The sequence below is a fragment of the Doryrhamphus excisus genome, chromosome 6 (genome assembly GCF_030265055.1).
Source record: "Doryrhamphus excisus isolate RoL2022-K1 chromosome 6, RoL_Dexc_1.0, whole genome shotgun sequence".
NCBI classification, from domain to species: Eukaryota; Metazoa; Chordata; class Actinopteri; order Syngnathiformes; family Syngnathidae; genus Doryrhamphus; species Doryrhamphus excisus.
Window position 1 is genome coordinate 1,893,326 of NC_080471.1, and position 26,804 is coordinate 1,920,129.

The 26,804-nt window shown below is 43.4% G+C and overlaps 2 protein-coding genes across 15 annotated transcripts in view; one reads left to right on the forward strand and one right to left on the reverse strand.

The window, feature by feature from the left end:
- The window catches only part of LOC131130718 (voltage-dependent calcium channel subunit alpha-2/delta-4-like), an 80,584-nt gene that overhangs the window by 994 nt on the left and 52,786 nt on the right, over nt 1–26,804 (reverse strand). For 7 of the 11 annotated variants that reach the window (XM_058074573.1, XM_058074572.1, XM_058074570.1 and 4 more), the window contains 35 exons: nt 26,479–26,595; nt 26,350–26,409; nt 25,981–26,143; nt 25,761–25,892; nt 25,622–25,682; nt 24,450–24,600; nt 24,298–24,372; nt 23,504–23,593; nt 23,171–23,284; nt 22,879–23,091; nt 22,752–22,769; nt 22,566–22,643; nt 20,510–20,590; nt 20,362–20,436; nt 20,209–20,295; nt 20,067–20,138; nt 19,870–19,931; nt 19,668–19,735; nt 19,495–19,540; nt 17,990–18,244; nt 17,830–17,922; nt 17,633–17,754; nt 17,490–17,558; nt 8,912–8,973; nt 6,266–6,280; nt 6,050–6,094; nt 5,916–5,978; nt 5,568–5,638; nt 5,424–5,499; nt 4,447–4,499; nt 3,031–3,086; nt 2,235–2,255; nt 2,023–2,140; nt 186–306; nt 12–89 (listed from right to left, as the gene is read on the reverse strand). In XM_058074573.1, coding sequence (XP_057930556.1) covers nt 12–89; nt 186–306; nt 2,023–2,140; nt 2,235–2,255; nt 3,031–3,086; nt 4,447–4,499; nt 5,424–5,499; nt 5,568–5,638; nt 5,916–5,978; nt 6,050–6,094; nt 6,266–6,280; nt 8,912–8,973; nt 17,490–17,558; nt 17,633–17,754; nt 17,830–17,922; nt 17,990–18,244; nt 19,495–19,540; nt 19,668–19,735; nt 19,870–19,931; nt 20,067–20,138; nt 20,209–20,295; nt 20,362–20,436; nt 20,510–20,590; nt 22,566–22,643; nt 22,752–22,769; nt 22,879–23,091; nt 23,171–23,284; nt 23,504–23,593; nt 24,298–24,372; nt 24,450–24,600; nt 25,622–25,682; nt 25,761–25,892; nt 25,981–26,143; nt 26,350–26,409; nt 26,479–26,595 — 3,081 coding nt within the window. The remainder of the gene's footprint in view (nt 1–11; nt 90–185; nt 307–2,022; nt 2,141–2,234; nt 2,256–3,030; nt 3,087–4,446; nt 4,500–5,423; nt 5,500–5,567; nt 5,639–5,915; nt 5,979–6,049; nt 6,095–6,265; nt 6,281–8,911; nt 8,974–17,489; nt 17,559–17,632; nt 17,755–17,829; nt 17,923–17,989; nt 18,245–19,494; nt 19,541–19,667; nt 19,736–19,869; nt 19,932–20,066; nt 20,139–20,208; nt 20,296–20,361; nt 20,437–20,509; nt 20,591–22,565; nt 22,644–22,751; nt 22,770–22,878; nt 23,092–23,170; nt 23,285–23,503; nt 23,594–24,297; nt 24,373–24,449; nt 24,601–25,621; nt 25,683–25,760; nt 25,893–25,980; nt 26,144–26,349; nt 26,410–26,478; nt 26,596–26,804) is intronic. The other 4 variants (XM_058074578.1, XM_058074580.1, XM_058074579.1 and 1 more) reach the window with 4 other exon arrangements.
- LOC131130720 (leucine-rich repeat and transmembrane domain-containing protein 2-like) lies at nt 9,592–17,442 on the forward strand. Of its 4 annotated transcripts, none has more exons than XM_058074588.1 (5): nt 9,592–9,830; nt 9,955–10,094; nt 14,479–14,563; nt 14,668–15,300; nt 15,368–17,442. In XM_058074588.1, the coding sequence occupies exons 3-5, from the start codon at nt 14,518–14,520 to the stop codon at nt 15,838–15,840; spliced, it is 1,152 nt and encodes a 383-aa protein (XP_057930571.1). In that variant the 5' UTR covers nt 9,592–9,830; nt 9,955–10,094; nt 14,479–14,517; the 3' UTR covers nt 15,841–17,442. The 4 variants fall into 4 exon arrangements, with proteins under 4 accessions (XP_057930571.1, XP_057930569.1, XP_057930570.1 ...); XM_058074586.1 differs by having other exon boundaries at nt 9,594–9,830; nt 9,955–13,522; nt 14,623–15,300; XM_058074587.1 differs by having other exon boundaries at nt 9,595–9,840; nt 14,623–15,300.

Consider the following 26,804-nt stretch of genomic DNA (forward strand, 5'->3'; position numbering starts at 1 on the left):
AGGGGGCTGACCTTAGGGTGGTAGGCGTGGCACGACTCAGGACGCCGCCGCACCTTTTGCGACTTCATCCGGTTACACTTGACGGTGGTGTTATGTTCAGGGACGTTCAGGAAAAGTAGGCACTGTCGGCATTGTCGTGATTTTGCGTGCGTGCGCCGGTGGCCACTAGGGCGCGCTCACAAAAGGATATATTTGATCTCTTTGGGCTGCAGCGGGATGGGGCCGTACTGACGAGAACAGTCACAGTTTGCTTCCGTCACCACAAACACCAAGTTCGAGTCCGGGACCTGCTGCACCACAAACATCCTACACGCACACACACATGTCAACTATGGATGGAATCCACTTAAGTCACTTACTGATATGGATGGTAAAAGATGAATAATTGACTCTATGCAGGGTGTTCAAACTTTTTAGATTTTTCAGAATCTGCACCTATTCCTGCTGGATTTCCTTTCATTTGTACTTCCCGCTAAAACGGTTTGGATTTATTCCACACACGCCCGCTCTGCTGTGATTGGTCACACGCCCCAAAGTGCTATCCTCACTATGAACCATATAAGGAAGTCCGCCCCTCTGTGACATCACAAAGTAACAATTTTACCTCGCCTTTGGAAACACAGTGTTTTGAGCCAACCCAAACTTCTTTCAGGGCTCACTTCCAAATGCGCAAACCTCATTATGGGGAACTCTGTCATTGTTTAATATGGGAATGCAACATTCTAACGACATTTATCGGTCAGAAAAGTGGAAAAGTTGCTGCTTTAAAATAGTTGCTAGAAATTGTAATTTTATAATTTAGAGGAAAAAGTTGCAATTTTACAAGAAAAAACGTCTAATTGCATAAGAAAGGAGAAAAAAGTAAATTAGCATAAGAGGAACATGATGGTCTTATTAGTTGAAACATTGAAGAAAGAAATATATGATTCTTTAAAGTCTATTATGTCTAAAGTCTATTAAAGTCTATAAAGTTTATTATGAGAAAAAAGAATGAAATTGGCATTTTTTGAGAATGAGGTTGTTCTAATGTGTTCTACATTGAACATATATTATTATTATGTATTATATGATATATATAATATGATGATTCAAAGAGGTCATAATTACCAGAAGAACATCGACAAGAAGGAAGTAGAAATGGTTGGGAAAAAAAACAGCAGAAATGGGAAAAAAAGCAAAAAGTTGTACCAAACTAAAATCCAAATATTATAAATTGCACTTTGATAAAAATAAACTTGTAATACAGTAAACCTCGGATATATCGGATTCAATTGTTCCCACTGGTTTTGTCCGATATAAGCGAAATCCGTTATATGCGTATACCGGAAAATGTCCGTTTTACGCATATATGGGATTTATATCCGGTATATGCGTAAATGGGATTTTATCCGTTATAAAAAGGCACTTCCTTGACTATGTTTCCAATGTACCTGGACGCGCAGGCAACGCTGCAAACGCTGCAAATGACGTCGTATAGCGGCCTGTCACGATTCGGCGAATCGGAGCGCCACGATGCGGCCATCCGATATATGCCAGGGAAATTTCATGGAAATGCATTGGAACGGGACTGGAGATTTTGTCCGAAATAGGCGAAATCCGTTATAAAAAATCCGATATATGCAATGAATTTTTATTGGAAATGCATTACAGAAAAATCGGTTCTTTTTTATCTGTCCGTTGTGAGCGAATTTCCGATATATCCGAGTCCGATATATCCGAGGTTTACTGTACTTGGAAAATAATAGTGCAAATATAAAGGAAAAAATATTTGTGCCAGAAAGAAAGAAAGTTGAAAGGTTTGAAAAATGTACTTTTTGCTGGGAAATGATGGAATAAAGTCAGAATATTAGTTTGTTACAAAAGATGAAAGAGGCAAAGTTGCATCCTTTCATTTTTCATGATGTGGCGCTCGCTGGGAAAAGGTTTGGACACCTTGTGTACCTTTGTGGTACCTGAACACAACACAGAGATGGGGGGCAGGTGTGTGTGTGTGTGTGTGTGTGTGTGTGTGTTTGTGCGTACTTCTGGCAGCGTCCACACTTGATGATGCTGTTGGCCTCCCTGACGGATGAGTCGGCCATGAACGCCGGGTAGGCCGTCTCGCACGGGACCATGGCCTCCACCTTCTTCTGCTTGTGTGCTGCCAGGGTGGAGACATCAAACACATCATCATCAGTGACCATCATCATCATCATAACAACAGACAGAAATGTCAGAGGAAGACGTCAACTCACTCGTGTGATAGCCAGCCTTGGCTGAACCGTGACGATGATGATGATGATGATGATGATGATGATGATCATGATGATGGCGATGATGATGATGCAAAGACATGAGGACATGAATGAATGATTGGCCATGATGGATGGATGATGATGGATGGATGGATGATTGATGGATGCATTGATGAATGGATGGATGATGATGGGTGGATGAATGTTGGATGGATGAATGATGATGGATGGATGAATGGATGGATAGATGAATGAGGGATGATGATGGATGGGATAGATGAATGGATGATAGATGGATGATGATGGATGGATAGATGAATGGATGATAGATGGATAGATGATGGATGGACAGATGATGATAGATGGACAGATGATGATGGATGGATGAATTGATGGATGATGGATGGATAGATAAATGGATGGATGAAGATGGATGGAGGATGCATAAATGAATGGATGGATGGATGGATGGACAAATGATGATGGATCCATTAATGATGGATGTATGAATAGATTAATTGATGGATGGATGAATGATGGATGGATGAATGATGGATGGATGATGGATGAATGATGGATGAATGAATGGATGAATGATGGATGGATGATGGATGTATGAATAGATTAATTGATGGATGGATGATGGATGGATGGATGAATGATGGATGGATGATGGATGAATGATGGATGGATGGATGAATGATGGATGGATGAATGATGTATGAATGTGTGAATGGATGGATGGATGAGGGCGAGGCTGCCCCCCAGTGGGCGGTCCAGAAACAGCACGTCTTACCGTCCACAAAGTAGTCCGAGTGCCACAAAGCACAAAAGTTGAAGTCCAGCAGGAACCTAAAAACACAAAAGACATTTTTCTTTCATCCACGGAACACAAGAACCTTCTTTTTAGACGGAATCATACAAAAGAACTACAACAATCATGGAAGGATTTACACCATCCTAACCCTAACAACCTCCCCTAACACCCTACACCCTAACCCTAACAACCTAACCTACACCTAACCCCACCCACAACCACCCTATACCCCTACTAACCCAACACCCTAACACCCTAACCACACCCGAACCCTAACACCACGAACACCCTAACCCTAACACCCTAACAACCTAACCCTAAACACCCTAACACCTAACCCTAACACCCCTAACCCTAACACCCTAACCCCTAACACCCTAACAACCTAACACCCTAACACCCTAACAACCTAACACCCTACACCCTAACCACCCTAACAACCTACCCGCTACCTAACACCCGAACACCCTAACCCTACACCTAACACCCAACCCTAACAACCAACCCTAACAACCCTAACCCTAACAACCCAACACCTAACCCTAACACCCTAACCCTAACACCCTAACACACCTAACCCTAACAACCCTAACCCCCTAACCCTAACCTCCCTAACCCTAACACCCTAACACCTAACACACCCTAACACCTAACACCCTAACCACCTACACACCCTAACACCCTAACACCCTAACACCCTAACCCAACACCCGAAACCTAACACCACTCCCTACACCCTAACCCTAAACACCCTAACCCTAACACCCTAACAACCTAACCCTAACACCCTAACCCTAACACCCTAACCCTAACACCCTAACCCCCTAACCCTAACCCCCTAACCCTAACACCCTAACAACCTAACACCCTAACACCCTAACACCCTAACCCTAACAACCTAACACCCAAACAACCTAACACCCGAACCCTAACACCCGAACCCTAACACCCTAACAACCTAACCCTAACAACCTAACCCTAACACCCTAACCCTAGAACACAATATTCAGTGAGTACTGTACATGGATAAAGGATGGAGTACTGTACATGGATAAAGGATGGAGTACTGTACATGGATAAAGAAGGGAGTACTGTACATGGATAAAGGATGAAGTACTGTACATGGATAAAGGATGGAGTACTGTACATGGATAAAAAAGGGAGTACTGTACATGGATAAAGGATGGAGTACTGTACATGGATAAAGGATGGAGTACTGTACATGGATAAAGGATGGAGTACTGTACATGGATAAGGGATGGAGTACTGTACATGGATAAAGGATGGAGTACTGTACATGGATAAAGGATGGAGTACTGTACATGGATAAAGGATGGAGTACTGCACACAAAAAGCCTAATGTTGGACTGATCCATGCCAAAAGTTGGTGCTCACATGAGAGCGTTGGAGAAGATCCATCGGAGCAAAGCCACGGCGACATAGAGCGGCTGGAGGATGAGAAGACGCGTGAATAACGTGAATAACGTGAATAACGTGAATAACATGAATAACGTGAATATCGTGAATAACGTGAACAACGTGAATAACGTGAATATCGTGAATAACGTGAATGGCGCGAATAACGTGAATAACATGAATAACGTGAATAACGTGAATAACGTGAATAGTGAATAACGTGAATAACGTGAATAACATGAATAACGTGAATAACGTGAATAACGTGAATAACGTGAATATCGTGAATAACGTGAATGGCGCGAATAACGTGAATAACATGAATAACGTGAATAACATGAATAACGTGAATAACGTGACTGGCGTGAATAACGTGAATAACGTGAATAGCGTGAATAACATGAATAACGTGAATAACGTGAATAACGTGAATAACGTGAATAACGTGACTGGCGTGAATAACGTGAATAACGTGAATAGCGTGAATAACATGAATAACGTGAATAACGTGAATAACGTGAATAACGTGAATAACGTGAATAATGTGACTGGCGTGAATAACGTGAATAACGTGAATAACATGAATAACGTGAATAACGTGAATGGCGCGAATAACGTGAATAACACGAATAACGTGAATAACGTGACTGGCGTGAATAACGTGAATAACGTGAATAACATGAATAACGTGAATAACATGAATAACGTGAATAATGTGAATAACATGAATAACATGAATAACGTGAATAACGTGAATAACGTGAATAACGTGAATAACGTGAATAATGTGAATAACGTGACTGGCGTGAATAACGTGAATAACGTGAATAACGTGACTGGCGTGAATAACGTGAATAACGTGAATAACGTGAATAACGTGAATAACGTGAATAACGTGAATAACGTGAATAACGTGAATGGCGTGTTCCAGTCCCATGATCGGTGACGATACCCACGCTGAGCAGAGGACGAGCGCCGCTGGCGTGGTGGTGGCTGTTCTTGCACATGGCCTGGTAATCGAACAGGGACACTCTGGGGGCAGGACAAGAACGTTCCATCAACCCAGCGTGTGCGGCGGACTCAAACGAGGCCGGACTTACTTTCTGAACATTCCCATTTTGATGAGCGTTGCCATGACGGAACCGTCCACCTCGCCGAAGAAGCGGCCGACCTGGAGAAGAACATCGTGGTTGTGTTGCGGTTAGCATAACAGTAGCAGCCCCCCCCCCCCCCCCCATAATTCCAGGTGTGTTCATCCCTGCCTTTCTTCATTTTAGCAAAGTGCATGGCAGCTGTTGAAAATTGGAATTTGGTGGGTGGGGGTTAAGCCCCGCCCGGAGTCATGTGATGAGCCGCTAAAAAAGATTAGGAGAGTAAATCCCGACCGCAGGCAGATGTTGCGTTTGGGTCTAAACAATCATTAGCTTGGCACAAAGATGGAACGTCACCTCCTTCCTGTCCTTGGATAGCAGGGTGAAGCCATTGTTGTCCACCAGGAAGCAGCTGAGTTCCTGCACAGGAAGGCGGTGGTTAGTTGTTGTGATGTTGTCATGTGACCTGGGGGCGTGTGACAGGTACTCACAGGGCTTTCGCAGCTGAGAGGACACAATCCTTCGATGTTGGAACACTGAGGAACCAGGAGAGCTCACAGGTTAGCGGGGCTCACATACAAACGCCCCGTGGTCACTTTATTGGGTACAACAGGCCATGTGGCAAACCTTCATGAGAAGGTGATGGGATGTGTACCTAATGAAGTGGCCATGGTACGAGCGTTGAAGGTGTGAAAAAGTACACTTACGTCTGTGTTGCTGTCCTGAAAGATGGAAAAGAAATGATGGAGAACAGCTTAGGCTTTATTTCTCCATCATGACAAACATCAAACATCATGATGATCACGTCACCATATGCCAGATTAGCATGTTAGCATTTCGCATGACTTCATTCATGCTAGCAAGATCATCTTTTTGAGCATGTAGCAGACATTTTATATGAATGGAAGCCAGTTCCCGCCACTGAAACAAATTACTATCCCAATGGTAAATCAGAATTACAAATAATACTATCATTCAATGTACATGATCAATGTACTATAATACAATGGTAAATCAGAATTATAGATAATACTATAATTCAATGTACATGTTCAATGTACTATAATACAATGGTAAATCAGAATTACAAATAATACTATCATTCAATGTACATGATCAATGTACTATAATACAATGGTAAATCAGAATTATAGATAATACTATAATTCAATGTACATGTTCAATGTACTATAATGTACTTATAATGTACTTCATTGTTTTCCTTTTTAATTGTGGTAATTGTTTTAATTCTGGAAAGCACTTTGTGTCGCATCTCCTTGCAGGAAAAGTGCTCTACAAATAAAGTTGATTTGATTTGATTTGATAATACAATGGTAAATCAGAATTATAGATAATACTATCATTCAATGTACATGTTCAATGTACTATAATACAATGGTAAATCAGAATTATAGATAATACTATAATTCAATGTACATGTTCAATGTACTATAATACAATGGCAAATCAGAATTATAGATAATACTATAATTAAATGTACATGTTCAATGTACTATAATACAATGGCAAATCAGAATTATCGATAATACGACTAAATTATAAGATAAAATGTCATCATTATGAGATTAAAGTCAAAATTAATGTTAATGTTGCTGCTTATTAGTTCCTCAGTAACTACTCTAAATGCATGTGCCTTAGTTCCCCAGTAACTACTCAAAATACATTTGCTTTAGTTCCTTAATAACTACTCTCCTCATTAGTTCCTCAGCAACTACTCTAAACACATGGGCCTTTGTTTCTCAGTAACTACTCTTCTCATTAGTTCCGCAGTAACTACTCTAAATGCATTGCCTTAGTTCCTCCGTAACTACTCTAAATACACGTGCCTTAGTTCCCCAGTAACTACTCTGAATACATGTGCTTTAGTTCCTTAATAACTACGCTCATCATTAGTTCCCCAGCAACTACTCTAAACACATGGGCCTTTGTTTCTAAGTAACTACTCTTATCATTAGTTCCTCAGTAACTACTCTAAATGCATGTGCCTTAGTTCCTCAGTAACTACTCTAAATGCATGTGCCTTAGTTCCTCAGTAACTACTCTAAATGCATGTGCCTTAGTTCCTCAGTAACTACTCTAAATGCATGTGCCTTAGTTCCTCAGTAACTACTCTGAATACATGTGCTTTAGTTCCTTAATAACTACACTCCTCATTAGTTCATCAGTAACTACTCTAAACGCATGTGCCTTTGTTTCTAAGTAACTACTCTTATCATTAGTTCCGCAGTAACTACTCTAAATGCATGTGCCTTAGTTCCTCAGTAACTACTCTGAATACATGTGCTTTAGTTCCTTAATAACTACTCTCCTCATTAGTTCATCAGTAACTACTCTAAACGCATGTGCCTTTGTTTCTAAGTAACTACTCTTATCATTAGTTCCGCAGTAACTACTCTAAATGCATGTGCCTTAGTTCCTCAGTAACTACTCTGAATACAAGTGCTTTAGTTCCTTAATAACTACTCTCCTCATTAGTTCATCAGTAACTACTCTAAACACATGTGCCTTTGTTTCTAAGTAACTACTCTTCTCATTAGTTTCGCAGTAACTACTCTAAATGCATGTGCCTTAGTTCCTCAGTAACTACTCTAAATGCATGTGCCTTAATTCCCCAGTAACTACTCTGAATGCATGTGCTTTAGTTCCTTAATAACTACTCTCCAAATTAGTTCATCAGTAACTACTCTAAATGCATGTGCCTCAGTCCCTCAGTAACTACTCTTCTCATTAATTCTTCATTAGTTCCACTGTAACTACTCTAAATGTATGCATCTTAGTCCTTAGTTCCTCAGTAACTACTCTTCTCGTTAATTCTTCATTAGTTCCACAGTAACTACTCTAAATGTATGCACCTTAGGCATTAGTTCCTCATTAACTACTTAACTAAATATATGTGCTGTAGTTCCTCAGTAACTATTCTTATCATTAGTTCCTCAGTAACTACTCTAAATGCATGTACCTTAGTTCCTCAGTAACTATTATACTACTTTCTCATTAGTGCTTCATTAGTTCCACTGTAACTACTCTAAATGCATGTACCTTAGTCATTAGTTCCTCAGTAACTACTCTAAAGGTATGTGCCTTAGTTCCTCAGTGACTACTACTACTACTGGCTGGAGGTAAGCACACTGACTGACTCGATTGCGTTGGTCATTAAACAATTTTTATTCAAAGTGTGTGTCACAGAATCACACACGTGCTGCATTCAAAGACCTCTATCGGTGCACTAAAACTCACTAAATGTCAATGACTTGACATTGTCATGGAAGACCAACCGGAGCGACAAAAGTCATGAGTGCACCGTGATGTTGTTAGCGAGTGACTTAGCTCACCTGCTTGGTGATGGCCCAGAATCTTTTCTCCAGCAAGTCCAAGGACATCTGCAGGCCCACGGCTAAAAATAGCAGAGAGTGGCATCAGAATAACAAAACAATGACATTTGTGATGATAGGTCCTAAAGTAGTGGTTCCCAAACTTTTGACGTACCCCTTCAGACATTCGACCTGAAGCCATGTGACCCCTAGTCTTGCACACTTCCAAAACATAAACCTTATGATGTTAATGAAATTGAAATATTGAAGATAATTCATTGGTTCATCCATGTTTTAGTCATTGTGGGTGAAAAATGTATATTTTGCATGGTGACATTAGGATAAAGTTTGACTTGACCACTGATAAATAGATAAGTTATAAATGTGAGGCGTTCAGGTGCGCTCGTAATTTTGAGTGTTAGGCGCCGATTGTTTTTCATTTTTATTCACGTACCCACTACGACACATCACCGTCCTATAGCATGTCCCCATGGCAACACGGCACCATGTGGTGGAAGCGCACGTGCAAGTCACACAACAAGCCCCGCCCCCTGTGTACATTAAGCTCTGTGGCCTTTCATTGAGAAGTGATGCTATTTCCGTCACCCTCTCACGCACACGCACGCACACGCACACCATGTGGCGTCTCTCTCTACTTATCACATGATGCTCGCTCGCCCTCAGCAGCAGCTTGTCTCTGTGTGTGTGTGAGAGAGAGAGAGAGAGAGAGAGACAGATGCAGGCAGCTGAGAGAGCAGTGATGATGATGATGATGATGAGAACGAGGAGGAGGAGCATCCTCGGGAATAAATTGTGGTCCAGATGTTGCAAGTGGATCCAGACTCGTTAGGACCACTTCACGCCCCTTGAGGAGCTCACAGAAGGATGTGAAGCAGATTTGCTTTGGTCGCTTTGGAGGCCGAAGCAAACTCAGCACAGGGTGAGTGAGTGTGCGTATCCTTCTGCACGCCTGACCCCACACAGGAAGTGCGATTAATGCTAACTAGTGAAAATGACGCATGTGACCTCTGTTTGAAGTTTGAAGTGTTTGTTTCAACTTTCAGGAGTTCTAGACTAGATAGGACAGCTCTAATCTGAGGGGCCGGTGCTGGATCAAGTATTTATCCTCTCAACTCGCTCCCAGATCTTGGTCCCTATTAAAGTCAATACATAATCCCTCATTTCGGTTCTGGACCCGACCGTGGTAAGTGAAATTTTGTTCGATTTTATTCAATTAAGTTCGATTCCTTATTTATGAATCAAATATTTTCAAAGTTAAAGCATAGAAAACATGCTCACGACGTTCTAAATATGTGTATTAACATTTATAGAGCCCTCTAGACATGGAATAACACCCCTATAGCCACCTTTACACTACTATTACCCAATATAGTCGACATAGAAGACATAGAAAAGATGTTTATGACCTTCTAAATATGTGTATTAACATCTATAGAGCCCTTTAGACATGAAATAACACCCCTACAGCCACCTTTACACTACTATTACCCAATATAGTCGACATAGAAGACATAGAAAAGATGTTCATGACCTTCTAAATATGTGTATTAATATTTATAGAGCCCTCTAGACATGAAATAACACCCCTATAGCCACCTTTACACTACTATTACCCAATATAGTCGACATAGAAGACATAGAAAAGATGTTCATGACCTTCTAAATATGTGTATTAACATTTATAGAGCCCTCTAGACATGAAATAACACCCCTATAGCCACCTTTACACTACTATTACCCAATATAGTCGACATAGAAGACATAGAAATGATGTTTATGACCTTCTAAATATGTGTATTAACATCTATAGAGCCCTTTAGACATGAAATAACACCCCTACAGCCACCTTTACACTACTATTACCCAATATAGTCGACATAGAAGACATAGAAAAGATGTTCATGACCTTCTAAATATGTGTATTAACATTTATAGAGCCCTCTAGACATGAAATAACACCCCTATAGCCACCTTTACACTACTATTACCCAATATAGTCGACATAGAAGACATAGAAAAGATGTTTATGACCTTCTAAATATGTGTATTAACATCTATAGAGCCCTTTAGACATGAAATAACACCCCTACAGCCACCTTTACACTACTATTACCCAATATAGTCGACATAGAAGACATAGAAAAGATGTTCATGACCTTCTAAATATGTGTATTAACATTTATAGAGCCCTCTAGACATGAAATAACACCCCTATAGCCACCTTTACACTACTATTACCCAATATAGTCGACATAGAAGACATAGAAAAGATGTTTATGACCTTCTAAATATGTGTATTAACATCTATAGAGCCCTTTAGACATGAAATAACACCCCTATAGCCACCTTTACACTACTATTACCCAATATAGTCGACATAGAAGACATAGAAAAGATGTTTATGACCTTCTAAATATGTGTATTAACATCTATAGAGCCCTTTAGACATGAAATAACACCCCTATAGCCACCTTTACACTACTATTACCCAATATAGTCGACATAGAAGACATAGAAAAGATGTTTATGACCTTCTAAATATGTGTATTAACATCTATAGAGCCCTTTAGACATGAAATAACACCCCTACAGCCACCTTTACACTACTATTACCCAATATAGTCGACATAGAAGACATAGAAAAGATGTTCATGACCTTCTAAATATGTGTATTAATATTTATAGAGCCCTCTAGACATGAAATAACACCCCTATAACCACCTTTACACTACTATTACCCAATATAGTCGACATAGAAGACATAGAAAAGATGTTTATGACCTTCTAAATATGTGTATTAATATTTATAGAGCCCTCTAGACATGAAATAACACCCCTATAGCCACCTTTACACTACTATTACCCAATATAGTCGACATAGAAGACATAGAAAAGATGTTTATGACCTTCTAAATATGTGTATTAACATCTATAGAGCCCTTTAGACATGAAATAACACCCCTACAGCCACCTTTACACTACTATTACCCAATATAGTCGACATAGAAGACATAGAAAAGATGTTTATGACCTTCTAAATATGTGTATTAATATTTATAGAGCCCTCTAGACATGAAATAACACCCCTATAACCACCTTTACACTACTATTACCCAATATAGTCGACATAGAAGACATAGAAAAGATGTTTATGACCTTCTAAATATGTGTATTAACATCTATAGAGCCCTTTAGACATGAAATAACACCCCTATAGCCACCTTTACACTACTATTACCCAATATAGTCGACATAGAAGACATAGAAAAGATGTTTATGACCTTCTAAATATGTGTATTAACATCTATAGAGCCCTTTAGACATGAAATAACACCCCTATAGCCACCTTTACACTACTATTACCCAATATAGTCGACATAGAAAATATGTTTATGACCTTTTAAATATGCTTCCTAACATGATTAGGGCCATCTAGACATTAAATATAAATCCCCAATGTAGTAAAATAAGACATAATAAGACATTGGCCATATTCAATCATGAAAGAGCAATGACTTATTAATACTATTTTTCTGAAAATGCGTGACAGATGAGTGACAAAATTTTAGCGTCAAGGCATTACTGTACCTCCCTTTCCAAAATGCTTTGTATAAGGCCTTGATAACCGAAAGTCGTATTTAAGGCATTTAGAGGAGCCACAGGGCCCCTCAATGACAAGTGATGACCTCATTAGGGATGCCAGGTTGGGGGGTGGGTCTTCGTTGTCCCAGCAGCATCTGGAGTGCAGGACAGACGTCTGTCAGGTTTAATCTGATGGCGGTCACTGATGCGTCTAATCTGGTTGATGGTGCATTTGAGCCTCACAGCTGTTTCCTCCACACACAAAAAAAACAAAAAAACTCCTGCCAGGAGCTCCACGTCACGTTAGAAACTTTGCTAACAGAAGCGAGATGCTAACAGTGACGTGAACTTAGTGAATGGGCTAAGATGTCGGCGGAGGACCAGCTAAAACTCTGATCTGTGACCTTCCACATTCTGTCGGACGTTGTCCTCGTCGTCCACGTCCTCGTCGTGTATGGCGGCCCGGAGGCGGCTGGCGCCCTCTTTGTGGCAAGCTAACAGAGCAAGATGGAGCGTCAACAAAGCAAAGAGCTCCAGGCTGCCATCGTCCCTCGGATGGTGTGTCTGGGCTCTAAAAAGCGTCCTCCAAGCCTAAACTAATGGACTACACGTTTGTGAGCTTGTCATGAAGAAAATGTGAGTGAGGATGGAAAGAGAGGATGATTTTTTCCTCCGCACCAGCAAAGACTGTCCCGCAATCTCCCTTCACATGTTTGAGGACCTCGAGCAGATCATCTCACGCCACTACAGAGGGCAGAGTGCAGAGGGAATAAAGCTTTCCAGGGATTACTGCAGTCAAACTATTTCTGGATCTGCTCGAGGCTGGAAGGGGCAAGCTGCTAGCATTAGCATGGAGCACATCGGCCAGGCCTGAGATGCTTAAGCTGTTACGCATTTCACACGGGACTGTTTTGGTGAACATGGATGTGAAATATCCGTCAAACTGTTGGTGCCGGGAAAGCCACCTCGTCCGGCTTCTGAGCTCCAACCCACCAATGGCGCTATGTTACCGCTCTGACTTCATACACGGTAAATCAGGGGTCTCCAACCAGTAGATCACGAGCTGCTAGTACCTCCTAAACATTTTTCAATTAGCTCTCCAAATACTTTAATAATTTATGATAAATTTTGATACCAAATATGTCAAAAGTGGGGTTTGTTCGCAATGATGAAGCACTTGGACGTGTGACCAAACACAGCGTAGTGGGCGTACCCGGTGGTGGGCGTGGTGGAATTGGTTAAAACAGATTCAAAGATTCAAAAATTCGAGGAAATACAGCTGGAATATGTGCAGATTCTGCAAAATTCGAAAAAGTATTCTGTGCGGGTTATTGTGTGTAACTCCTCTATAGGAGCCCACTACTCAATACATTCATTCATTCATTTTCTACCGCTTTTCCTCACGAGGGTCGCGGGGGGTGCTGGAGCCTATCCCAGCTGTCTTCGGGCGTAAGGCGGGGTACACCCTGGACTGGTCGCCAGCCAATCACAGGGCACATATAGACAAACAACCATTCACACTCACATTCATACCTATGGACAATTTGGAGTGGCTAATTAACCTAGCATGATTTTGGAATGTGGGAGGAAACCGGAGTACCCGGAGAAAACCCACGCATGCACGGGGAGAACATGCAAACTCCACACAGAGATGCCCGAGGGTGGGATTGAACTTGGGTCTCCTAGCTGTGAGGTCTGCGCGCTAACCCCTAGACCACCGTGCCGCCGCTAATCAATACAAAGGGTGGAAAAATGAGCATAATAGATGCCCTTTAAGTTTCCGCAGTGCAAAATGTAAATACTGTTGCTAACATGTTGATCTGGAGTCTATGTCGGTGATGAAGACCGGTGGAATGAGAGTTCAGAGCGCTAGCCATCAAGCTAAAAGCCCCAACCGCTTTTCAGGTTGAGGGAGTGAGGTTTCACACCGTACGCCCGCGCAGCCTCACTGCCTGCTGTAAAGTCTGACTCGGGTCTCATTTTAGGATCGTGTTGTGGTCCGAGGCATAATCCATGTGGCTGACATGAGGCACCAGGACCAGGACAGACAAAACCTCCATGAAATTTGCGGTGAGTCTTCTCTCAGAAACCATGTGGATGATGATGGTAAGGATGACGGGTTTTTGCAGTCACGTCCATCCTGCTGCTGGTTCTGCTGGGGCTGCTTGGTTCAGTCTGCTGCTGTCCCAGCGTCTGCATCTGTGATGGGAACACCACCGACTGCTCCGCCCTGGGTCTGACCTCTTTGACACCCCTACTGCCGCTGCTGGACCAGGACACCGATACCCTGCGCCTGGCCCAGAACAACGTCTCTTTCCTGGCTGCTTCAGACTTCACCAACCTCACCAGCCTGAAGGTGCTGGATCTTTCCCAAAATCACTTTTCCACCCTTCAGGCGGGAGTCTTCTCATGCCTGAGTGGCCTGCGGTGGCTCAATCTGTCCGGCAACCACCTGGGAACACACGTCGCTACCTCGTGCAACGCTAACTGCAGCAAAGAGCTGGAGCAAAAGCTTAACAGAAGCCGTGGAGGCGTGGGCTTGAGCAAGGAGGTCTTCAAGGGGCTAGAGTGGCTGCACGGTCTTGACCTGTCCTACAACGGCCTCCTCTGGCTACCCGTAGACCTACTGAATGGACTCCAGAGACTCTCATGGTTGTCGCTGGCCAGGAATCGGCTGGCAGTCCTGGAGAGGGGCACCTTTGAGCCACTGGTGGGGCTTCATCAGCTCCTGCTGGCTGGGAATCCTTGGGAATGTGACTGCAAGTTATGGGACTTCAAGCATTGGATGGAGTGGATGATCTACAGAGGTGAGCAGTCAGTGTCTAGAAGCCTGAGGATCATCTCAAATGTCCTCTTTTTGTTTCTTCCTCCTAGATGGTTTGGTGGACACGATGACGTGCAGCTTTCCAAGAAACCTGATGGGCAGGAACCTCCGCAACGTACCAGCGGAGATGTTCAACAACTGCCTGCGGAGTGGCGCCAGGGAAGCTACGTTCGGCGGCAGCATCCGACCTCTCTGTCCACCAGGCCGTGTCAGCAGCAACGACGAGTGCGTGCGCCAGCGCTACCGTCCGGTTAGCGTCCGCCGAGCACACGTGACGCAGATTGTGGCGGGGGTGGTGTGCAGCACGGTGTGCGTCATGATGGTGGTGGCGGCAACGTACGGATGCATCTACGCATCGCTGATGGCTCGCTTCCAGCGGGAGCTGAAGAACCGAGGGCAGCCTCTGATGGCCGAGTGCAGAATGGATGACCCTGAAGATGTGCAATCTCCAACCGAGGTGCCAGAGGAGGCACCGCCGAAAGAAGCCTGTGTGGTCCATGGGTACCGAATCAGCAGCTTCTGACTTTTGGCTAAGAGATACGGGGTTCCATCCTCGCTGCCGTCACCCATACCATCCTCGCTCCCGTCACCCTGTCGCTGTTGTTGTGTCCCTGGGCAAGGCACTTCACACATCTCACCTCCAGTGATACCCACACTGGATTATGAATGTTTGTTGGTGAGACGAGCGAATTGGCAGCCATGTTTCCGTTAGACTACCCCACGGCAGCTGTGACTACTGATGTCCACCGGTGTGTGACTGAGGAGTGAATGAAAAATGGCTTCACTTCATTGTGAAGCGGTGGTCGGAGAGGCCATATAGGCAGCCATGTTTCCGTCAGACTACCCCACGGCAGCTGTGACTACCGATGTACTGTTGATGTGTGATTGAGGAATGAAGGAAAAATGGCTCCACTTCATTGCGAAGTGTTTTCGGTGCCTTGAAAATAATGAATATTTACATTTTCTTCTTCAATAAGCTTCATAAATGTTCTTTTTGTAATATTGTATTGTAACTTTTTCCCAAACCTAATTTTCCAAAAATTGCACTTGTTCTCTAGGTTTATTCTCGCAAAATTGCAACATTCTTTTTTGTTAGAATACAACTTTTCCTCTTATTCTTGTAAAATTATTATTTTTATTTATTTATTTGTGCATTTAAAAAAAAAAAAAAAATTCCAACTAACTTTCTTCTTTCTTGTAATTATGACCTTATTCCCATAATATTAGAACCTAATTTTATAAAAACTACAACTTTATTTAATTGTTTTTCTTATTATGACCGTTGAATTTTTTTCTTTAATATTTCAACTCTATGCTACGAAAATTACATTATTTTTCCTCGTAATATTACAACTTTATTCTCGTAAAATTAAGACTTTATATCGCGTTACAATACAAATTTTTTCTCTTAGTATTCTTACTTTATTCTCAGCTGTTCTTTGTTTTTTATTTCCAACTACAGTAAACCTCGGATATATCGGATTCAATTGTTCCCACTGGTTTTGTCCGATATAAGCGAAATCCTTTATATGCGTATACCGGAAAATGTCCGTTTTACGCATATATCGGATTTATATCCGGTATATGCGTAAATGGGATTTTATCCGTTATAAAAAGGCACTTCCTTGACTATGTTTCCAATGTACCTGGACGCGCAGGCAACGCTGCAAACGCTGCAAATGACGTCGTATAGCGGCCTGTCACGATTCGGCGAATCGGAGCGCCACGATGCGGCCATCCGATATATGCCAGGGAAATTTCATGGAAATGCATTGGAACGGGACTGGAGATTTTGTCCGAAATAGGCGAAATCCGTTATAAAAAATCCGATATATGCAATGAATTTTTATTGGAAATGCATTACAGAAAAATCGCTTCTTTTTTATCTGTCCGTTGTGAGCGAATTTCCGATATATCCGAGTCCGATATATCCGAGGTTTACTGTATTTCCACTTTTTTAATGTAAATTGTCTTCTTGTAATTCTGACTTTATTCCCATAATATAATGTTACCAATATATAATAGACTCTGAACTACTCCAACATGTGTACTTCAATGACTGCCCGTGCCCTGTGGGAAACACACCTAAAGTACTCTTCACTCATAATGACTGTGTTAATAAAGTGAGTTTGTCTAAAGTGAGTGTAGTTTAAAGTTAAAAGTTCAACATACCTCCGGCGATGGCGGTCTTCCCTTGTGATGACACAGTGACGGCAGTGGTGGCCACCACGTACTTCACTCCTACGGACAACAACAACTGTGCTTTAAAAGCGACGCCAAAACAACACATGCCGCGATGGCGAGACCAGAAGGACCTTTGTCATTGATGGGGTAGTAGAAGAAGCTTCCAGGGGGGCTTTCCACGGCAAGTCGGTACCACAGCGGGAAGTGATCGATGGTGAACAGGTTGTCCTTGTCAGCAGCGGTCAGGAACTTTCTACGCAGTGGAAAAGACACACATGTGTGTGTGTGAGACGTCACGTGACCACAACACAATAGCAAGTGTCGCTACTTTGCCACTCGCGTCTCCACGCCGGCGTATCTTGCGATCCTCATCAGGCCGGAGCGAGTGCCCAGGAAAGCCGTCTCGATGCCTGGCTCCACCCTGTCCGACATATTTTGTCATGAAAGAAATAACACAAGACCGGGACCTCATGTCCACTGGGTCCCACCTGGCATTCAGCATCAGGGCGTTCCAGTAGGCCTCCATGGGCGCCGTCACCACGGCATCAAACAAGGTTTGCTGCAGCAGAAACTCATCACCTAGGCAACAAAGAGGCGGGGTCGGTGAAAAAAAACACCACTTTGATGACATGTTGACCGCCTTACACTCCAGGTCTGGCTCCTTCCCCAGCAGGTAGCGAATGGCGGCTTGCAGCTGAGAGTACTTGCGGTGGGCGGGGTCAATGTCCGTCTCGCAGTAAGTCCTGAAAAAGGAAAAGAAGAAAAGTTTGGATGAATGAATGAACAATATGTTAGAGATATCTGTCCCGTGTCTATGGCCACCACTTTGTAAACAGGCTTCTCTACGCATCTTAAAATGGAGCACAGCCGACTACGGGTCAATCACCTACAAATGTTGCAGCCGTGGAGTTTTTCTTCGGCAAATCATCCTCTACTGCTCCTTAATGTTAGGTTGTCGTAGAGCAAGGGTCTCAAACACGCGGCCCGCGGGCCAAATGTGGCCCGCAGGACATTAGTTTGAGGCCCCCGCTTTGATATGAAAGTTTAATGTTAGTGCGGCCCGCGCAAGTTTGATATGGATGCTGTATGGTATCATGTACCCAGAAAAAATTATTACGTTTGATTCATGTTCATGTTAAAGGTTATATAACTGTTAATAGTTATCCTCCCTATCCTTGTGGAAGTGGTAAGTTTTTTGGCTATTTAAGTTTAAAGGAAATAACTCGAAGGCTACCGTTTAGGTCGCTAGCTCTCTAGTTTGCGAGTTAGCATGTGTCTCAAGACCCTGCAGTTGCGCAATATGTTGTAAACAAAAAGAGTATAAATGTGACTATAGTCGTGTTTTGTCATGTCTACAGGGCTCTAATAATGCTTTGTTCATTTTAATATGAAAAAAATCATTTGTCTACCCACCAACTATATGTGGTTTCTTAAGTTTTTATTATTTGCCGTTTTATTATTATTATATTTATTTATTACTGATTGATTGATTTTCTTTATTCTCGATTTGTTTATTTATTTTTCATCTTATTTTGTGCAGAAAAATAAAAATTAAGATAGATAGATTGTAGAAAATCGGAACCAAAGCACTGAAAAAGTTTGTATATTTTTCTGTTTTTAATAAATGCGTTGTTTTTTTTTTTGAAAACCTGATGCGGCCCAGCCTTGCCCAAACCCTAGCTCCAGTGGCCCCCAGGTAAATTGAGTTTGAAACCCCTGTCGTAGAGTATGTGATGCATACGCCATCTATTACGTTGGAAAAGTGAAGAGTTGGCGTGAAAACGCAGAAAATCATTTGCATCCCCAATTTACTTCCTAAGTGCGTTGCGTCTTGTCTTCATGTTTGAAAACCCATGTGGGTCACGTGTATGTCTCTTGTGATTTCCCCCGTTTTTGCACGCCGCCAGCACGTACATCAGAATGTAATTCCTCCTTTACTTCAGTTTCTGAAAAACACCATAAATGGGACTGTTACAAAAAAAGACAATCGTACCACTCAGCGGCGATGCTGAGGTCTGGGGAGGTGAGGTCATGCAGCCCTGCAGATAAAAAGGAAACGCGCAGATTAGACACCCAACCATGTGGCGGGTAAGAAAAGTGACTGGTGATGTTTTGTACAGGAAGTAATTACGATGGACATGACGACAGCCCGATGGGTAACCCTACCTTCTTCCACAGACACGTTGCCCACGAACATAAGTTTCCCGTGACCTCGGGTCAGCACCATGCCAAAGCTGCAAAGACGCATGATAGCTCGGTACTTTGCTGCCCTCTGGTGCCCACATGGCTCAAATACATCCATGTTTCAAGTACCTTCGAGTTCTATACAAGCAATAAAGATCTTGAAAAAGAATATGAAGCATCTCACCTGAAAGGTGTGTCGTCAATGTTTGTGTAGAAATATTCGTTGGTGAGGAACAGGGGTCTTTTCTGTTGGGGGTGGGGGGAATCAGTCAAACTATTGTCTCTTTAACGTTTGAATTTGAGTTGAATTTGAAGTTGTTCATTTCCCGTATTTAGTGACATCACACCACAAGACGTGTTAGCTTCCTCTAAACATCTCACCCCGTTGTCCACAGATGCTCTGATGTCCAGACCCAGATTTCCCGTCTCGCCCCTCACCATGGCGGTCCTGAGCTGAACGGGACACGGGACACAAGGTGAGTGGGGAATGCGGGAACAGGACTGTTGCCGTTTGGGAAGTTACCATCTCCTCCGTGTCCTCCCACTCCACCTCCGACAGATCCACGCTGTTGTAGTTGGGCTTGGGCTTCAGCTTCTTCCCGTCCTTGTACTGCAGGGGGCGAGACGCGGACTTCAGCTGCCAGCCCGCGACTGACCGCTTTCTACGGGAACTCACCAGAGGTCGAAGGTCAGGGTGCGCCAGGATGTAGCCGTTGTTGGTGATGAGGAAGGCGTAGCCGTGAGCTCCCAGCTGAAGGACAGCGTGATGATGATCTTGTATGTGGACGCGACACGGGGCACAAAGACAAGGACGAGACACTGACCATGTATCTGGGCGCCAGCTTCATCACCTCCATGAGGGGGATATCAGAGCCAACCACGCCCAGGAGGATCCCATGGGACAGCTGGAGGGACAGGGAGAAGTACACATTTAGATGTTCCATGTTCCTTGTTGGGCCTTCAACTGATACCATGCTTAACAATGTTCTCCTTTTTGCTAGCTGACACCTAGCTGTCATGTGAAAATAGGCTGACCAAAGATCCTATTTTCCCAGGAGATGTCCTGTTTTCACTTCCTGTCCAAGTGCAGAGTTATGGCGGTTAATTGGTTCCGTGATAGCTGACTTTCCGTGAAGTTCTTGAAACATTCTAGAACTGGTAGCAAGTCTGCTGTGATGCTTGTAGTTCCTCTTAGCAGCTAGCTCCCCCCCGGTGCTAACCACGCTACAAGATCAAGATAGACTCCCTTTATTGTCATTGCACAAAAACACAGTAGTGAAATTGCCAACGAAATGCATCCAACGACATTTCGTTGGCAATTTCACTACTGTGTTTTTGTGCAATGACAATAAAGGGAGTCTATCTATGAACATCCAGCAGCAACACAACATTTTGGTTTCATTACTATTTGCAGCCTTGTCGCTATCATGGAATAGTATTTAGAAGACATTATGTAAAACAAGACATGACTCGGACACTATGAACATCCAGCAGCAACACAACTTTTTGGTTTCATTACTGTTTGCAGCCTTGTCGCTATCATGGAATAGTGTTAAGAAGACATTATGTAAACAAGACATGACTCGGATGCTATGAACATCCAGCAGCAACACAACATTTTGGTTTCATTACTATTTGCAGCCTTGTCGCTATCATGGAATAGTGTTTAGAAGACATTATGTAAACAAGACATGACTCGGATGCTATGAACATCCAGCAGCAACACAACATTTTGGTTTCATTACTATTTGCAGCCTTGTCGCTATTATGGAATAGTGTTTAGAAGACATTATGTAAACAAGACATGACTCGGATGCTATGAACATCCAGCAGCAACACAACATTTTGGTTTCATTACTGTTTGCAGCCTTGTCGCTATCATGGAATAGTGTTTAGAAGACTTTATGTAAACAAGACATGACTCGGATGCTATGAACATCCAGCAGCAACACAACATTTTGGTTTCATTACTGTTTGCAGCCTTGTCGCTATCATGGAATAGTGTTTAGAAGACATTATGTAAACAAGACATGACTCGGATGCTATGAACATCCAGCAGCAACACAACATTTTGGTTTCATTACTGTTTGCAGCCTTGTCGCTATCATGGAATAGTGTTTAGAAGACATTATGTAAAGAAGACATGACTCGGACACTATGAACATCCAGCAGCAACACAACTTTTTGGTTTCATTACTATTTGCAGCTTTGTCGCTATCATGGAATAGTGTTAAGAAGACATTATGTAAACAAGACATGACTCGGATGCTATGAACATCCAGCAGCAACACAACATTTTGGTTTCATTACTATTTGCAGCCTTGTCGCTATCATGGAATAGTGTTTAGAAGACATTATGTAAAACAAGACATGACTCAGGTGCGATGAACATCCAGCAGCAATACAACATTTTGGTTTCATTACTATTTGCAGCTTTGTCGCTATCATGGAATAGTGTTAAGAAGACATTATGTAAACAAGACATGACTCGGATGCTATGAACATCCAGCAGCAACACAACATTTTGGTTTCATTACTGTTTGCAGCCTTGTCGCTATCATGGAATAGTGTTTAGAAGACATTATGTAAAGAAGACATGACTCGGACACTATGAACATCCAGCAGCAACACAACTTTTTGGTTTCATTACTATTTGCAGCTTTGTCGCTATCATGGAATAGTGTTTAGAAGACATTATGTAAACAAGACATGACTCGGATGCTATGAACATCCAGCAGCAACACAACATTTTGGTTTCATTACTATTTGCAGCCTTGTCGTTATCATGGAATAGTGTTTAGAAGACATTATATAAACAAGACATGACTCGGATGCTATGAACATCCAGCAAGCTAGCACCGCTGCTTTCATGCCACTCACCGTCTCCTTCTTCTTGCTGAAGACAGGCATGGCCACCGAGGTCATCAACAGGAGACTCTGAGCTTTGGTGTTGAAGAGCTGACACACACACAAGAACATCCTCTTCAAAACAAATAGGATGCTTCACATCAAGGAAGCACGCAGGCGCCATTTAAATGTGGAATGTGGGATGATAAATGCTTTTACCTCTTTGGTTTTGGGAAGCTGGTGGAGCGATGGAGCGATGGCGGGATGAAGATGAAGCGGAAGAAGAAGAGGATGAAGATGGAGGAGGTAGGAAAAATGGGTGTACCGTCCCTTTAAGATCGCTCACCACAGTGTCCATGTAGGCTTCGGTCCAGATGATGTCGTGATCGTGGTTGATGACCATGGGCCGACTGAGCACGTGCAGGTATTCCATGACGTTCTCCTGCACGTCAGCCAGCGTGGACACGTGCGTGTAGTAGCCTTTGTTGTTGCAGGCGATCCACTTGGTGTTCTGGGCGAAGGTCATCTCTCTGCCGATCAAATACGTGAAGACTCGGACCTAGGAGAACACGTGCTGCTGGTGAGGACAATATCTGACACGTTGATGGAGAACAAGGACAGACAGCCGGGGTAGCCACCCTGCGCTCGGGCCAGTTGAACTCCTCAAAGACAGACTCAAAGTCCTCCATGGCGCCGTCTGTGATCAACATGATGGCCTGATTGCACATGCTTCCCAGACCGTTGGCCCGCGCCTGCACACACACACACACACACACACACACACTTACTGAAGGTCACTGCTTCACCAAGAGACGATCACCTCTAAGCCAGAGCTGTCCAAGACGTTTGATATATTTCAAGAAAAAACTTGCCTCTCAACTTTGAGTTATACAGCGATCCCTCATTTATGGCGCCAAAAACGGCCCCCGTCCCGCACTTTGGATAGCCCTGCTCTAAGATGAGACACCCACCTCACTGAGAATCTTGAAAGACTCCTTCATTGCGTTCTTGATCTTTGCTTCTCCTTTCACGTGCAGCTCTTCCACCAGCATCTTGAAGTGCTGACAGACAAGGGGAGTTGTCATGGCAACGCATAAATACCTATTGTTCGGGAACCCCCTTATACGGCCTCCCTGGCCAACATTCATTCATTCATTCATTTTCTACCACTTTTTCCTCACGAGGGTCGCGGGGGGTGCTGGAGCCTATCCCAGCTGTCTTCGGGCGAGAGGCGGGGTACACCCTGGACTGGTCGCCAGCCAATCCCAGGGCACATATAGACAAACAACCATTCACACTCACATTCATACCTATGGACAATTTGGAGTGGCCAATTAACCTAGCATGTTTTTGGAATGTGGGAGGAAAACCGGAGTACCCGGAGAAAACCCACGCATGCACGGGGAGAACATGCAAACTCCACACAGAGATGGCCAAGGGTGGGAATTGAACCCTGGTCTCCTAGCTGTGAGGTCTGCGCACTAACCACCAGACCGCCGTCCCTGGCCAACATTTTAAACTTAAACTCAGGCTATTGGATCGCTATCAGTATCGCTATCAGTATCGCTATCAGTATCGCTATCGGTATCGACCCATTTCACTCATGGATGATTGGCATGGGCAGCGTAAAACCGTAATGGGAGCATCCCTATATTGATAGTATGACTATAAAATGACTATATTGATAATGCTGTGGACTTTTTTCTTTTTCAAAATATTCACTAATTATGTATATTGCATCAGATGTGTGTGTATGTTTGTGTACCTCTCTATTGTCCAAGTCAGCCTGGACCAGAGTTCCTTTGAAGCATGGCTCCACGTAGCGCACGTAGTCTGTGTACTGTACACACACACAAACATGGCGACCATCATGACATCAGTACTGTACGCACGTGAGTGCGTGTACGCGTGTCTCACCGCGATGACGTTGACAAAGTCGTTCTCTCCCAGCGTGTCCAGGATGGTGTTGATGGTGTGCTTGGCGATGGTCATCTTCAAACCCTTCATGCTGCCGCTGATGTCCACCATGATGATGATGTCCTTGGGAGATGTGGCCGCCTGGATGTACCTGATGCACACACGCATGCGCATATTTTGCCGCCAACTGTCCTCATACGTAGTGCAGTCATACAGCGATTGTGCGGTGATGAATAAAAAGCGGACTCCCACGTATTTGCCATTCAGCATTCGTGTCCCTGCAAATGTGGTACGTTCATACATACAGATATGGACTTTTTTCTTGATGCTACAAATATTATTTTTTCCTCATGAACGTTTTTTACTTTCTTATATTTATTTTTATTGTATAACTATTTCACATTTCTTTTCTTTTCAGAAGATTTTAAGATTTTATTGTTTGTTTTTAAGGCGTTGAATGGGCTGGCCCCCAAATACATCTCGGACCTCATGCAAATTTACTCTCTGAGGTCCGAGGGCCAGCTCCAACTTGTGGTGCCCAAGACGAGACTTAAGACCAGGGGAGACCGAGCCTTTTCTGTGGTTGGCCCCCAAGCTATGGAACTCTCTCCCCCTCCCAAGTAAAAAAGGCCCCCCAACATCGAAAGCTTTAAGTCTCGTCTTTAAATCCACTTTTATTCTCTGGATTTTAACTCGGAGTTAGTCGTATGGTCCTCTTTTAGTTCTTTCTTTTTATTTTAATTGGTTTTATTTTTGATACTTTTATTGCTTTGCTTCTTGTTTTTAATATTTTAATATCAATTTTACTATTTTATGTTATTTTAGTTTTTGATTAAATTCAATTTGTACCTTTATTTATTGTATTTTATTTTTACTTTTTATTTTACTAGTCTGTGCAGCACTTTGGAAACTCTGTTAATAAAACGTGCTATATCAATAAAGTGGATTGGATTGGATTGGAGAAGTAAATGACTGTTTCCCAGACCAGTCCAGGGTGTACCTTGCCTCTTGCACAAAGACAGCTGGGATAGGCTCCAGCATACCCTTGTGATGATATGCAGCATATAAAATGGATGATGGATGGACGGACGGATGGATGCTAGATGGAGCGGCGCGGGTCAATGAAAACACAACACAGAGTCTCTTAAGGGTGAACAGGAATGAAAACTCACCAATTTCGGTTTCTGCAGTCAAAAGCCGCCACCCCGTTTGTGTCTGGAGTCCATTTGATGCCTGAAAGATGACTTTAGTTTCCAATGTGTTTCTGGCCCCATGCTGCCCCCTGGTGGCTGTGAAAGCGTGCCAGCCTACCAGGGTAGATCCTGAAGAAGCCAGTGGAGCTGCCGAAGTACTGCCAGGTCAGCGTGGGGTCCTTCTGGAAGTTTCCGATGAAAACGTCATTGAGCGCCTCCGAGTTGTAGATGGCGTTGAGGATGTTGGGATCTAACGTGCGGGCGGGACACGAGCGGAGCGTTAAAGCGATGCTGTCGGCTCCTGTCTTTCTGTGCGTCTGGGGGGGGGCCCCGCTCACCTTTGTTGTAGACGTTGGTGGGCACCTGGATGTTGCTCATCTGCGTGTTGACAGCCATCTTGTTGAAGTGCTCGTTCTCCTCCAGGGGGAACTCGCCGCCCAGGTCCACGAAGTTGCCGTCCTCGTCCGCCGTGTTGATGAGCATGGAGTTGTAGTAGTCAAACTGACGAGACACCACAAAATGAACACTCACTTCAGCATCCAATCACATGCGGTTGCATGACTGACACCTAGTGGCCAGTGTGGGATACTACACTATCAGTACAACCATTTTTAGGCTGGCATATTTGTGTGCTAATACTTGGACATATTCAGCCACGAATTAATGAAGATGCGTTTTTGATCACATGCCACCTGTCAATCACCCACCTCTAGGGAGGCATTGAACTCGTGGTACAGGTCGGCGTCTTCCGCGGACTCTGCTAACCTCTGAAACAGAAAAACGACGATGACGACACAAACACATCCTTTATATGGATGCTTTTCATTGCCGCTCACCTTCACTGATTTCATTTTGCTGCCCAGCATGCGTTCTATTTCATCCGCGTAGTCCTTCACCAGGTCTCCCCCGTCCAGGTCCACTATCTGGATGATGGACTCCACGTCCTTGAGTTTCTGGCGAGGCACAAACACAGTGAAAAGGTCGGTGTATGCTAGTTGCAGGCCGGCTAACAAACGCAAACGAGATGTTATTCAAGGAAAAGTGCACTTCATGTTGAATGTTGGCTATCATCCACCATCCTCATGTGAGACATGGACACTGAAGATATAAAAACATGATGAAAAAAAGATCATCATGCGTGTAATGGGACACACCTATCTCA

Excerpts from the sequence above, each read along its gene's own strand:
- LOC131130720 (XM_058074586.1), top strand. The coding sequence starts at position 14,518 with ATGAGGCACCAGGACCAGGACAGACAAAACCTCCATGAAATTTGCG. Across the intron at positions 14,564-14,622 it reads AAACCTCCATGAAATTTGCG|TCACGTCCATCCTGCTGCTG; the intron begins GTGAGTCTTCTC and ends GGGTTTTTGCAG. Across the intron at positions 15,301-15,367 it reads GGAGTGGATGATCTACAGAG|ATGGTTTGGTGGACACGATG; the intron begins GTGAGCAGTCAG and ends TCTTCCTCCTAG.